The 14,511-nt window shown below is 45.5% G+C and overlaps 1 protein-coding gene and 1 long non-coding RNA gene across 5 annotated transcripts in view; one reads left to right on the top strand and one right to left on the bottom strand.

Moving 5' to 3' along the window:
* The window catches only part of dlc1 (DLC1 Rho GTPase activating protein), a 133,327-nt gene that overhangs the window by 30,006 nt on the left and 88,810 nt on the right, over positions 1 to 14,511 (bottom strand). Inside the window, exon 1 of one of the 3 annotated variants that reach the window (XM_060916747.1) lies at positions 9,637 to 9,912. The exons of the other annotated variants lie outside the window; for them this stretch is intronic. Within the exon in view, the coding sequence (XP_060772730.1) occupies positions 9,637 to 9,649 (13 nt within the window). The 5' untranslated portion in view covers positions 9,650 to 9,912. Of the gene's footprint in view, positions 1 to 9,636; positions 9,913 to 14,511 lie in introns of those variants that run through there. 3 annotated transcript variants of the gene reach the window in all.
* Positions 816 to 12,899, top strand: LOC132883304 (uncharacterized). Of its 2 annotated transcripts, none has more exons than XR_009654303.1 (2): positions 816 to 929; positions 12,788 to 12,899. It is a non-coding gene; the product is annotated as an uncharacterized LOC132883304 (long non-coding RNA). The 2 variants fall into 2 exon arrangements; XR_009654304.1 differs by lacking the exon at positions 816 to 929 and adding an exon at positions 7,463 to 7,489.

Below are 14,511 nucleotides of genomic sequence, written 5' to 3' on the forward strand. Positions count from 1 at the left end.
CCACCCAGCACGTTCTCCTCAATCTCGTAGTGTGGCGCTAGTTTTCAGACAGCGCCGCTAAAGCTTATTGTCCTGGGAATGACCCGTTTATGAAGTCTGTGCCAAATGGCCAACGATGTTCGCAGCAGCCATTTTAGCTCGTAGACAGCGTTGGTTTCATGCAGCGAGGTGTCCGAGTGCTGGACTAAGTCACGACTGTGTAACATAAGCAACCAAACCAGTTTGTGTCAGTTTTGTCCTGAACTAAAGGGCTCAATCTGTGACTGTGAAATTATGGTCTGTATTCTCAATAGAACAATAAATTAAAGTCTAATCAGACTGTTAAATGCAAAACCAATCCCAACCACATATCCCACTTCTTGTGCCAGTTCCTGTCCCATACACCACTGTAACCAATCACAATACATTTCACCATTATGACTAATCAGACCACAGTTCTCGCCCAAAATGCCTCTTGAATTAATCAGACTGTGACCTCAAACCACTGTGACCAATCAGAACACAGCTCCTGCCCCCAATTAAACTGTAGCCACTCAGATTATGGTTCCTCTCAAAATCAATTCACAATTCTTGGCTAAATGTTCACATCCTCTGTGTGTGTGTGTGTGTGTGTGAGAGAGAGAGAGAGAGAGAGAGAGAGAGAGAGAGAGAGAGAGAGAGTGTGTGTGAGTGTGCGCAAGTGTGAGAGAGCGCGAGCACTGAATGAGTAGAGAGGTGAGGAAACAGAGCCGGTGCAGATACGTGACTCTCTGCTCGGCTGACCGAGAACATGCGTGTGAGTGAAGAAAACATAGGAGACGTGAGATAAGGCCTCATTGCGTAAGAGGGACACACGCACACACACACACACACACACACACACACACACACACACACACGGAGCCACAGACTGCATTTACATACCAAAAGCAAGCCTAGACAGAAACAAGGTGAGGAGAAAGACACAAATGGGGTCTACACACACACACACACTCTCTCTCTCTCTCTGACATTCCAACATACAGTTCTCTACACTTATATGAATGCATGACAGTGCTGTACGACTGTGTACTTCATGGACCCTGAAGAATGTTCGACAATAATTATACACACTTTTGTAAGCCTCTGTAATGAGAGCCCATGCTTTCTCTGTGTGTGTGTGTGTATGTGTGTGTGTGTGTGTGTGTGTGTGTGTGTGTGTGTGTGTGTGTGTGTGTGAGTGAGAGAGACAATTTGGTTAAGTACATGTTTAAGGCCACACATAGGAACAGAGAACCTATTTAAATGTAAATGCTACACACACACACACACACACACACCAGTGCAGTCTTTAGCTTAGCTCTTTGCACTTGTGTGTGAGTGCGCGCATGTGTGTATATATATATGTGTGTGCGTGTGTTACATATTGCATCCTGTGTCCCACCTTGACAGTGGGAGTGACCTCACTTCCCTTTCCTGTCCAATCGGAAGCTGATTGGAGCCTGATGTGTGGTCACCATGGCTGCTTAAAAATGCCACGCCTCCTTTTGTTCAAGGGCAAACAATACAAGGCAGAAAACGCAAACACAGGACATGGCGCAAATGCAAACACACACACACACACACACACACACACACACACACACACACACACACACACACAGACAGCTAGACAGATCTATATATCTTTCTATCCTGATAGACAGATATCTAATGCTAACATCTGTTAGCTAGTTTATTCAGCTGTATTAGATCATCTCATTATCTCATCTCATTATCTCTAGCCGTTTTATCCTGTTCTACAGGGTCGCAGGCAAGCTGGAGCCTATCCCAGCTGACTACGGGCGAAAGGCAGGGTACACCCTGGACAAGTCGCCAGGTCATCACAGGGCTGACACATAGACACAGACAACCATTCACACTCACATTCACACCTACGCTCAATTTAGAGTCACCAGTTAACCTAACCTGCATGTCTTTGGACTGTGGGGGAAACCGGAGCACCCGGAGGAAACCCACGCGGACACGGAGAGAACATGCAAACTCCGCACAGAAAGGCCCTCGCCGGCCACGGGGCTCGAACCCGGACCTTCTTGCTGTGAGGTGACAGCGCTAACCACTACACCACCGTGCTGCCCTGTATTAGATCATGCTAGCTAAATTTACCACAGAAATAGCATCCAGCTAGCTTTAAAACTATACACCGAATAAACAAAACAGTCAAATGTTAGCTACAAGATGAGCATCACTGCTAATCGCGTTCCTAAAGGAGGTGATAATACTGAATTTGCTAATCACCTGTGAAGCAGTCAAGCCACCAGAGCACATTACATTCAAACAGCTAGCAGGAGAGTGATGGAAAGAAAGAAAGAGACTAGAGTAGAAAGAAAGAAATGAAAGAAATGAGAGCGAGAAAGAGAGAGAGAGAGAGAGAGGGGGGGGTATAAAGTACACAGTCACTTCCAGAAGCAGTGAAAGAAGAGAATTCTGAACAGGTTCCAGTTCCACAGGGAAAAGCTTTCGAGGAAACAAATTCCACTAGAAACCTGAGAGCACTTGATTTAACAAGCTAAATATGCTAACAATGCACATTCTCTCTCTTTCTCTCTCTCTCTCTCCAAACAAACAAAATGATCCCCTGCTCTCACTTTCCATTTCTGCCTTTCCATCCTTCATTCCACCAAGAAACAAATTCCAAGAAAAACCAAGTCTTTGGCAAGCTAAATTTGCTAACTATTAGCACTTGTCTTCTCTTTTCTTGTCTTGGCCGACAAATAAAGCCCAGCATCCCTTCATCCAGCTTTCCATTCCTCTTCCTATCATTCCACTACAATCCATATGGACTCAAATTCGAAAAGCAAGCCCATGAGCACTAAATCTCGCAACCTATCTATGCGAACAAATTTCTTCTTCTTGGTTTTCTCTGAATCCACCTTATCCATCTTTCATTTATAAATTCAATCTGGAACTGAATTCTGTGGAATGTAATGGCATAGCGATGATAACAATGCGAACATTCATCTTTTTTCCAGTCTGGTGGGCTTTCCCCTCCACTGCTCACTTCTCAGTACGAAACCGCCATGCAGCTGGCTCACTTCCTGCTTCCATCACCTTGTGACCTTTGGCCTCTGCTTTTGCCAAGTCATCGTTTGGCTGGAGCAAACAGCCACCAAGGTCAGCGTGGGAGTGTTTACTTTACACAATTATACACACAACCAACTCCACTCAAAGTCCCATTCGATGTGGACCTTCACTGGGTACCACAGTGACCCAGCCGGACTGTTTGGTACTTGACTGGCGTCTGATGTAACTCGTGGTTTAAAAGACTCAGTGTTGTGTTCCGTCATAGAGGGTCCAATGTTTTCATAATCTTTTAAAAGCAGAACATTATTAAGGTGCCATACTTTAAGAATTGCAATAAGATAAGATCTTCACCGTACATGATGTGTATCATGATGTATAATTTTGCTAACCAAGGAACACATCAGGTCCAGAGATTTTTATCAATGTTTACAAAAATGTGAGTATTTTCACGAAGACAAGGAGGGAAAATTAAGCCACTAACAGTAAAGGCCAATGCTAACATCAATAAGCCATTAATAACAAAGGAATTGAGACAATCCATATTCATGAAGTCAAAACAGGCTTTGATGGGCACCGTCATAGAGGCCACACCTCCTTCATTAGGATTCACAAGCACAGAGGCCACACCTCTTTCATTTAAACCAACAACCACAGAAGCCATGCCTCATTCATTAGGATTCATAAACACAGGCTACGCCTCCTTCATTAAGATTCACAGACACAGATGCTATGCCTCCTGCATTAGAATTCACAGGCACAGAGGCTACGCCTTTTTTCATGAGGATTCACAAGCACAGAGGCTGCACCTCCTTCAGTTAGGAATCACATGCACAGAGGCCACGCCTCCTTCATTAGGATTCACAGGCACAGAGGCTGCACTTCCTTCAGTTAGGAATCACAGGCACAGAGGCCACGCCTCCTTCAATTAGGACTTACAGGCACAGAGGCCACGCCTCCTTCATGAGGATTCACAGGCACAGAGGCTGCACTTCCTTCAGTTAGGAATCACAGGCACAGAGGACACACCTCCTTCAATTAGGACTTACAGGCACAGAGGCCACGCCTCCTTCATTAGGATTCAAAGGCACAGAGGCTGCACCTCCTTCAGTTAGGACTTACAGGCACAGAGGACACGCCTCCTTCAATTAAGACTTGCAGGCACAGAGGCCACGCCTCCTTCATTAGGATTCACAGGCACAGAGGCTGCACCTCCTTCAGTTAGGAATCACACGCACAGAGGCCACGCCTCCTTCAATTAGGATTTACAGGCACAGAGGCCACGCCTCCTTCATTAGGATTCACAAGCACAGAGGCTGCACCTCTTTCAGTTAGGACTTACAGGCACAGAGGCCACGCCTCCTTCATTAGGATTCACAGGCACAGAGGCTGCACCTCCTTCAGTTACGAATCACAGGCACAGAGGACACACCTCCTTCAATTAGGACTTACAGGCACAGAGGCCACACCTCCTTCAGTTAGGAATCACAGGTACAGTGGCCACGCCTCATTCAATTAGGACTTACAGGCACAGAGGCCATGCCTCATTCATTTAAACCAACAACCACAGAAGCCATGCCTCATTCATTAGGATTCATAAACACAGGCTACGCCTCCTTCATTAAGATTCACAGACACAGATGCTATGCCTCCTGCATTAGAATTCACAGGCACAGAGGCTACGCCTTTTTTCATGAGGATTCACAAGCACAGAGGCTGCACCTCCTTCAGTTAGGAATCACATGCACAGAGGCCACGCCTCCTTCATTAAGATTCACAGGCACAGAGGCTGCACTTCCTTCAGTTAGGAATCACAGGCACAGAGGACACGCCTCCTTCAATTAGGACTTACAGGCACAGAGGCCACGCCTCCTTCATTAGGATTCAAAGGCACAGAGGCTGCACCTCCTTCAGTTAGGACTTACAGGCACAGAGGACACGCCTCCTTCAATTAAGACTTGCAGGCACAGAGGCCACGCCTCCTTCATTAGGATTCACAGGCACAGAGGCTGCACCTCCTTCAGTTAGGAATCACACGCACAGAGGCCACGCCTCCTTCAATTAGGATTTACAGGCACAGAGGCCACACCTCCTTCATTAGGATTCACAAGCACAGAGGCTGCACCTCTTTCAGTTAGGACTTACAGGCACAGAGGCCACACCTCCTTCATTAGGATTCACAAGCACAGAGGCTGCACCTCCTTCAGTTACAAATCACAGGCACAGAGGACACACCTCCTTCAATTAGGACTTACAGGCACAGAGGCCACACCTCCTTCAGTTAGGAATCACAGGCACAGTGGCCACGCCTCATTCATTAGGATTCACAGGCACACAGGCCACGCCTTTTTCAGGCCACACTTCCTGCATTTGGATTCACAGGCACACAGGCCATGCCTCCTTCATTAGGATTCACTGGCGCAGAAGCCACACCTTTTTCACTCAAATTGAAAAAGAGAGCACAGAGACCACACCTCCTTCAATTAGGACTCACAGGCACAGAGGCCACGCCTCCTTCAATGGAATTTGGACCCCTAAACTATCAGGAAGTTGAGAGTATGAGGTCATCATCACAGCTTATTTGTACTTTACAGTGATTACGAATGTGCAGTAGTTTAAAATAAAAAAAAAATAAATGAATAAATAAAAAACCTCCCAGCGAAGGACAATGTGCTTGTTTGTGAGCTCCGAAATTGAACTTTGTGCATCAGGAAAGCTTTTATACAGGCTTCTAAAATTATCCAGCTTTTTCTTCTCTCTCCCCATCTTTTTCCTGTCAGAGGAAGTTCTCACAATTGCAGGCCAATATTGTGTCAGCGTGAGGAGGAGGAGGAGGAGGAGGGAACCGCATGCTCCCCCTGCTGTGTGTGTCTGTGTCTCTCACTGGTCTTCTGGAGACTGAATGTGAATTTGGTTCTAGCATTTCAAAGGCAATGTTTGAAAATCACCTTCACAGATGCAAAATATCTCAAAATCCACAGGATGCGCTCAACACACTATGCACTCAAAAATATTGGCACCCCACCACCAGGGTTTCTGACTGTTCATACTGATAGGCAGATAAGCAAAGCTACAAAAATATTCAACAGCCACCTGAACCAGACCATAACCCAGACCACAATATAATTTTTCTGATCGCCCTGTGTGTATGTGGGGAATCAATCAGCAACAAGCAAACTGATTAAGCCCCACCCATTTTGCAGGTAGCCAAAACTGCATAAGTAGAATATTTGTTCGAGGATGGGGGTGCCAAAAGGGTTTTTTTTTGGATGCATGATTAGCAAATTTAATGGAAATTCTTCCTCAGTTTCAGCACCAGTTCTGTCTGTCTGTCACTCACTCACTCACTCACTCACTCACTCACTCACTCACTCACTCACTCACTCACTCACATGCACACACACACAGTTAAATCTAAATGGTGTTGATTCTCACACACCTGGAAGGCCATGCATCACCCTGTAGAGTTGAAGCATATTGAATGATTCCATTAAGATCCGGAAACATATGGAGAGTGTGTGTGTGTGAAACCCTGGAAACGAGATGATCCTTTCCATCTGGACACTCTTTCGCTCACACACACACACACACACACACACACCTTGGCATACGGAATCATTAATTTCAGTTTTACACGTCAGTTCTCACTGATCCTGAGTGCTGAAGTGGGCTCAGGTCAAGACGTACGATTCCGCTGACAAAGTGGATCCCAAATGAATATGTTAAAAACGTGTGTGTGTCCCAGTCCGTACATAAACCAGAGACATGCCATCTGGCAACACCAGTATTCATGACAAGAATATTCATGATATTTAATACCGTTTTCTTAGTATAAATGAATAAAATCTCTCATATACAGCTGAGTGCAAAAGTTTGTGCACCCAGGGTTTCTGGATGAGAAAGCGTGCACCCTGCTTTAAAGGTCTATTAAAAGCTAGAGAAGTCCAGTATCTTTAACCACGTTCACCTTTCCAGGCAAGACGTACCTTTGATGAGGACGGATCTTATTTACATGAACCTTTAAAGCTTATTTTAGTTTAAAAAGATACACTACAGGCGGCACGGTGGTGTAGTAGTTAGCGCTGTCACCTCACAGCAAGAAGGTCTGGGTTCGAGCCCCGTGGCCAGTGAGGGCCTTTCTGTGTGGAGTTTGCATGTTCTCCCCGTGTCCGCGTGGGTTTCCTCCGGGTGCTCCGGTTTCCCCCACAGTCCAAAGACATGCAGGTTAGGTTAACTGGTGACTCTAAATTGACCGTAGGTGTGAATGAGAGTGTGAATGGTTGTCTATGTGTCAGCCCTGTGATGACCTGGCGACTTGTCCAGGGTGTACCCCGCCTTTCGCCTGTAGTCAGCTGGGATAGGCTCCAGCTTGCCTGTGACCCTGTAGAACAGGATAGAGCGGCTAGAGATAATGCGATGAGATGACGATACACTCCATCAAGACTTCCAGGTAAACTAAAGGCACCATCCCAGTGAAAGGAGAAGGTTTTTACCTTTCCAGGTATAAAGGAGTGTTTTGGAATAAAGGTTTCGGTTATTGTCATGGGGCCACACAGCCCAGGAACTACTGGATTTAGTGCTGTTTATTCCTGAGAGGGTAGTCTATAAGGCAGCTCTGTTTTACAGCCGGTCTTGTTTAATACCAAATGCAAATATAATAATAATAATAATAATAGAAGAGGCTGAAGGCATGAGTGGAATGTTACTGGAGGTATTGGGGTGGATGTTGCTGATGTGTGTAGTGTATTATACGGTGCAGATGCACTGAATATTAACGGGGTCCTGTTGCAACCGGAGCGCGCGCGTGCGGGGAAAGATACTGTATCCCCAGCAAACACAAAACGTTTATAAAACGTTTCATTTGGGTTGCATTAAGGTTAGGTTTTATTAAACGTTTATGAAACGTTTCCAGAATGTTGTATGATGGTTTCCAGAATGTTTTTCAAACATTTATATAACGTTTTTTCAAACGTTTATAAAACGAAAAAATTGTCCACAAATTTTAGTTTTATAAACGTTATTTTGTAACGTTTCTGAAACGTTAGCCAAACGTTCATACAACGTTATATAAACGTTTTTGTGTTTGCTGGGTCTGTATTGCTTATGTGAGCGGCGTTGCACGCAACTTTATATCAATTTAGGTTGCACTCACCATTCAAATGGTTTAATGTTGTGTGTGTGTGTAAAGAAGATACACTACCGTTCAAAAGTTTGGGGTCACTTTGAAATGTCCTTATTTTTGAAAGAAAAGCACTGTTCTTTTCAGTGAAGATCACTTTAAACTAATCAGAAATACACTCTATACATTGCTAATATGGTAAACGACTATTCTAGCTGGTTTTTGGTGCAATATCTCCATAGGTGTATAGAGGCCCATTTCCAGCAACTCTCACTCCAGTGTTCTAATGGTACAATGTGTTTGCTCATTGCCTCAGAAGGCTAATGGATGATTAGAAAACCCTTGTACAATCATGTTAGCACAGCTGAAAACAGTTTAGCTCTTTAGAGAAGCTATAAAACTGACCTTCCTTTGAGCAGATTGAGTTTCTGGAGCATCACATTTGTGGGGTCGATTAAATGCTCAAAATGGCCAGAAAAATGTCTTGACTCTATTTTCTATTCAGTTTACAACTTATGGTGGTAAATAAAAGTGTGACTTTTCATGGAAAACACAAAGTTGTCTGGGTGACCCCAAACTTTTGAACGGTAGTGTACACTACATCATGACTTCCAGGTGAACTAAAGGCTCCATCCCAGTGAAAGGAGAAGGTTTTTACCTTTCCAGGCATAAAGGTTTCGGTTATTGTCATGGAGCCACACAGCCCAGGAACTACTGGATTTAGTGCTGTTTATTCCTGAGAGGGTAGTCTATAAGGCGGCTCTGTTTTACAGCCGGTCTTGTTTAATACCAAATGCAAATATAATAATAATAGGGCGGCACGGCGGTGTAGTGGTTAGCGCTGTCGCCGCACAGCAAGATGGTCCGGGTTCGAGCCCCGGGGCCGGCGAGGGCCTTTCTGTGCGGAGTTTGCATGTTCTCCCCGTGTCCGCGTGGGTTTCCTCCGGGTGCTCCGGTTTCCCCCACAGTCCAAAGACATGCAGGTTAGGTTAACTGGTGACTCTAAATTGAGCGTAGGTGTGAATGTGAGTGTGAATGGTTGTCTGTGTCTATGTGTCAGCCCTGTGATGACCTGGCGACTTGTCCAGGGTGTACCCCGCCTTTCGCCCGTAGTCAGCTGGGATAGGCTCCAGCTTGCCTGCGACCCTGTAGAAGGATAAAGCGGCTACAGATAATGAGATGAGATAATAATAATAATAATAATAATAGAAGAGGCTGAAGGCATGAGTGGAATGTTACTGGAGGTATTGGGGTGGATGTTGCTGATGTGTGTAGTGTATTATACGGTGCAGATGCGCTGAATATTAACGGGGTCCTGTTGCAACCGGAGCGCGCGCGTGCGGGGAAAGATACTGTATCTGTATTGCTTTTATGTGAGCGGCGTCGCGCGCTACTTTCAAACGGTTTAATGTTGTGTGTGTGTGTGTGTGTGTGTGTGTGTAAAGAAGATAAATGATAAATAAACGAACACTACTCACGAGTGAGGATCATTTTGGTGTGGCGCGCGCAGTCAGGTTTCGGATACAAGCGCTTCTTCTGTCTAATCCAGCATTACGGTGCAGCTCGCGCACAGTCCCGAACACACCGACATCCGGCCGTGAACAGTCACGAGCGAAACAAATCCACATTCCGCACGCGCTCCGAGGGAAAACCCATCGATCCGGGATCTGGTGTTCGGCGCAAAGTCCGAGCGCGCGCGCCTCTACTCCACCGACAGAATGTGAATGAAATGACTCAGGTCCTCACTATCACCTCAAACCACGCCCACACAACCCAACCAGCGCTGCTCTGATTGGTCAGAACACACGCGTCCCTAAATCTGCACTGGTCAGGAGAAAACCTGGACTTTTTTTTTCTTTTCTGAGAAAAGCCATGTGAAGAACTGTGTGTCGCCTGATGTTCCCAAAAGGGTTCCAATGACGTCGCTTATTTTAAGGAACAAGAGTGAATCTTTTACACAGTTATCGAATATCGAGATCTCCAATCTGATTGGTCGGAGGGAGTTGATCACTTTTCAGACAGTCAAGTCAAGTTTATTTGCATAGCGCTTTTAACAATAAACATTGTCGCAAAGCAGCTTTACAAAATTTCAACGACTTAAATCATGAGCTAATTTTATCCCTCTCCAATGAGCAACCTGTGGCGACGGTGGCAAGAAAAAACTCCCTCAGACAATATGAGGAAGAAACCTCGAGAGGACCAAGAATCAAATATCGAGATCTCCAATCTGATTGGTCGGAGGGAGTTGATCACTTTTCACAGTCAAGTTTATTTGTATAGCGCTTTTAACAATAAACATTGTCGCAAAGCAGCTTTACAGAATTTGAACGACTTAAATCATGAGCTAATTTTATCCCTAATCTATCTCCAATGAGCAAGCCTGTGGCGACGGTGGCAAGAAAAAACTCCCTCAGACAACATGAGGAAGAAACCTTAAGAGGACCAAGAATCAAATATCGAGATCTCCAATCTGATTGGTCGTAGGGAGTTGATCACTTTTCACAGCCAAGTTTATTTCTATAGCGCTTTTAACAATAAACATTGTCGCAAAGCAGCTTTACAGAATTTCAACGACTTAAATCATGAGCTAATTTTATCCCTCTCCAATGAGCAACCTGTGGTGACGGTGGCAAGAAAAAACTCCCTCAGACAACATGAGGAAGAAACCTTAAGAGGACCAAGAATCAAATATCGAGATCTCCAATCTGATTGGTCGTAGGGAGTTGATCACTTTTCACAGTCAAGTGAAGTTTATTTCTATAGCGCTTTTAACAATAAACATTGTCGCAAAGCAGCTTTACAGAATTTCAACGACTTAAATCATGAGCTAATTTTATCCCTCTCCAATGAGCAACCTGTGGCGATGGTGGCAAGAAAAAAACTCCCTCAGACAACATGAGGAAGAAACCTCGAGAGGACCAAGAATCAAATATCGAGATCTCCAATCTGATTGGTCGTAGGGAGTTGATCACTTTTCACAGTCAAGTGAACTTTATTTCTATAGCGCTTTTAACAATAAACATTGTCGCAAAGCAGCTTTACAGAATTTGAACGACTTAGGCCCCGGTCACACCGCCCGAACTTTGCTGGAGCGTTCCTTGAACGGAGGGGGGGGCCGAATTTCGACAACGCTCGTCACCGCGCACAAAATGGGAAAAAAATTGAAAACACGGGCGTTGGCTTAGCGGTGCACCGCTGAAGCCGGCGTTGCTTTAGTGTTGGTTTAGCGGTAGCGAGCGGTAGCGAGCGTTGGTTTAGCGGTGACGCGAGCGTTGGTATAGCGGCGTTCTGCGCATGCGGGCTTTGGCTCGGCGGGGGTATAAAGTTGGTTTAGCACCAATCATAGCAAGTCTCTCAGCATCCATGGTGATACAGTTTTACTGTAACTTTGAGCAAATTCGATATAGATGAGGTCTGAACTCAACGGCAGCTCGATTCCAAATGAGCTCCTGGTCCATTTCTCCCCGTATTTATAGCCAAATTCTGGTCCCGCTCTGACACCTCTATACCAACGCCAAACCAAAGTTCATCGCCGCCATGGATAGCTGCTTCAACGCCCGACACTGTTCCAGCAACCCCATGTCCGCTCGTAAAACGCTTACAACCGCTCCACCGAAGTTTGTGCAACGTTTAATCACCGCCCAGGCAACGCTGGCGAAGCAGCGGTGGTCCAGCGTTCAAGATTTCTGCGTTGGCCTAGCGGACCCAAGCGTCCACGAACTTGCGTCTAGCAGTGCCAAACTTTGACTGGGCGTTGGTGGAGCGGGGGTGAACTTTGCCGGGGCGGAAAATTGCCCCCTCCTCACCTCTCGCAATATTTTGTGCAGCTCAAAACTTTCGGAGCGGTAGGAGGGCCCCTCGAGAAACATCAGCGGTGGCCGAGCATATACGGCATTGCTTTAACGGGGGCCAACTTTTGTTAAACGGTGGTGAACGGTTACGAGCGGTGATGAATTTTTTTCACCGCTCCAGGAACGCTCCAGCAAAGTTCGGGCGGTGTGACCGGGGCCTTAAATCATGAGCTAATTTTATCCCTAATCTATCTCCAATGAGTAAGCCTGTGGCGACGGTGGCAAGAAAAAACTCCCTCAGATGACACGAGGAAGAAACCTCAAGAGGAACCAGACTCAAATATTGAGATCTCCAATCTGATTGGTCGGAGGGAGTTGATCACTTTTCAGACAGTCAAGTTTATTTCTATAGCGCTTTTAACAATAAACATTGTTGCAAAGCAGCTTTACAGAATTTGAAAGACTTAAATCATGAGCTAATTTTATCCCTAATCTCTCCCTAATGAGCACACCTGTGGCGACGGTGGCAAGAAAAAACTCCCTCATACAACATGAGGAAGAAACCTCGAGAGGAACCAGACTCAAAAGGGAACCCATCCTTATTTGGGCAACAACAGACAACATTATGATAACATTAACAGTTTTAACATGAAATCAATTTCGTTGATGTTATAAACTCTTTATTGATGGAAACTTGAGTGCAAAACTGTTCATGACAACTGCAGTCCTAAAGTTAGCAAGTCAACTGTAGTCCTCAGACATAAAAGCATTACTGTAAGTGTCCAGAGCGTCTTCCAAGTGTGACTTTCAACTGTCCATATGGGGCTGTCCTTGACAGGAGCGATGTGATGAGACTCCACCCAAACATAGGGCATCAGGATGGATCAGGCAGGTCCGAGGAGCAGAAGAGGTCGGCATCTCAATCTCAGGATTGACATGGAACTCAGAGGTCAGTCTGATCACGCATCTGCGAATCACAGGTTTATATCCAGGCGCTTGTTCTAATATTGTTTCTATAGTAACAGGATGTGTTTATGTTTATGTAATATTTATGGAAGGAGTCTCCAGTGTCAGAGGTAAAACTGTAGGAGGAGTTGATGCTAATTTGCGGTTTCTCGGTAACATGACAAGCTGCGTTTTGTTGTTTTTTACATAATACCATCTGCAGCATTTCCACAGTCTTTTCAGAGCTTTAAATGTAACTATAAATGGATAAAAATAAACTGACATGGCTTTTTTTCAACAGTACAAACACAAGTGTTAGCATCCACCCATCCATCATCTGTAGCCACTTATCCTGTACAGGGTTAGAGGCAAGCTGGAGCCTATCCCAGCTGACTATGGGCAAAAGGCAGGGTACACCTGGACAAGTCGCCAGGTCATCACAGGAAGTGTTAGCATCTCATCTCATTATCTCTAGCCACTTTATCCTGTTCTACAGGGTTGCAGGCAAGCTGGAGCCTATCCCAGCTGACTACGGGCGAAAGGCAGGGTACACCCTGGACAAGTCGCCAGGTCATCACAGGGCTGACACATAGACAACCATTCACACCTACGGTCAATTTAGAGTCACCAGTTAACCTAACCTGCATGTCTTTGGACTGTGGGGAAACCGGAGCACCCGGAGGAAACCCACACGGACAGAACATGCAAACTCCACACAGAAAGGCCCTCGCCGGCCACGGGGCTCGAACCCGGACCTTCTTGCTGTGAGGCGACAGCACTAACCACTACACCACTGTGCTGCCCGAAGTGTTAGCATGTTAAAGAAAAAATATCTCATCTCATTATCTCTAGCCGCTTTATCCTTCTACAGGGTCGCAGGCAAGCTGGAGCCTATCCCAGCTGACTACGGGCGAAAGGCGGGGTACACCCTGGACAAGTCGCCAGGTCATCACAGGGCTGACACATAGACACAGACAACCATTCACACTCACACCTACGGTCAATTTAGAGTCACCAGTTAACCTAACCTGCATGTCTTTGGACTGTGGGGGAAACCGGAGCACCCGGAGGAAACCCACACGGACACGGGGAGAACATGCAAACTCCACACAGAAAGGCCCTCGCCGGCCACGGGGCTCGAACCCAGGACCTTCTTGCTGTGAGGCGACAGCGCTAACCACTACACCACCGTGCCGCCTAAAGAAAAAATATCTCACAAATAAACAAATTGAGCTAAAAGTTAGTCTTTATGTCTGTCCTTTATTTAAAAAAAAAGCTGCATGTTGAATTTGTTCTTAACGATATAACCATTAAAGTGATGAAAACAGATGGGACTATTTTTTGTCAGGGAGGCCGCCATAACTCCATTAAACTTGATCTCATTTTCCGTGAGTACAGCAAAGGTGTATAAGCGCATGCTATAATATAATATTATGGTCTGGCATGGCTTCTCAGTCAATTTGTTTGCATTTCGCCACAAACATTATGGCAATGCAGTATTAGAAAAGGAATCAAAATAAAAGTAGTGGCTAGTTTATTGCCTGTTTATTTTAAAAAATATATATTTCCCTGCTTATGGGGTGGCACGGTGGTGTAGTGGTTAGCACTGTTGCCTCA

The sequence above is a fragment of the Neoarius graeffei genome, chromosome 3 (assembly GCF_027579695.1).
Source record: "Neoarius graeffei isolate fNeoGra1 chromosome 3, fNeoGra1.pri, whole genome shotgun sequence".
NCBI lineage: Eukaryota > Metazoa > Chordata > Actinopteri > Siluriformes > Ariidae > Neoarius > Neoarius graeffei.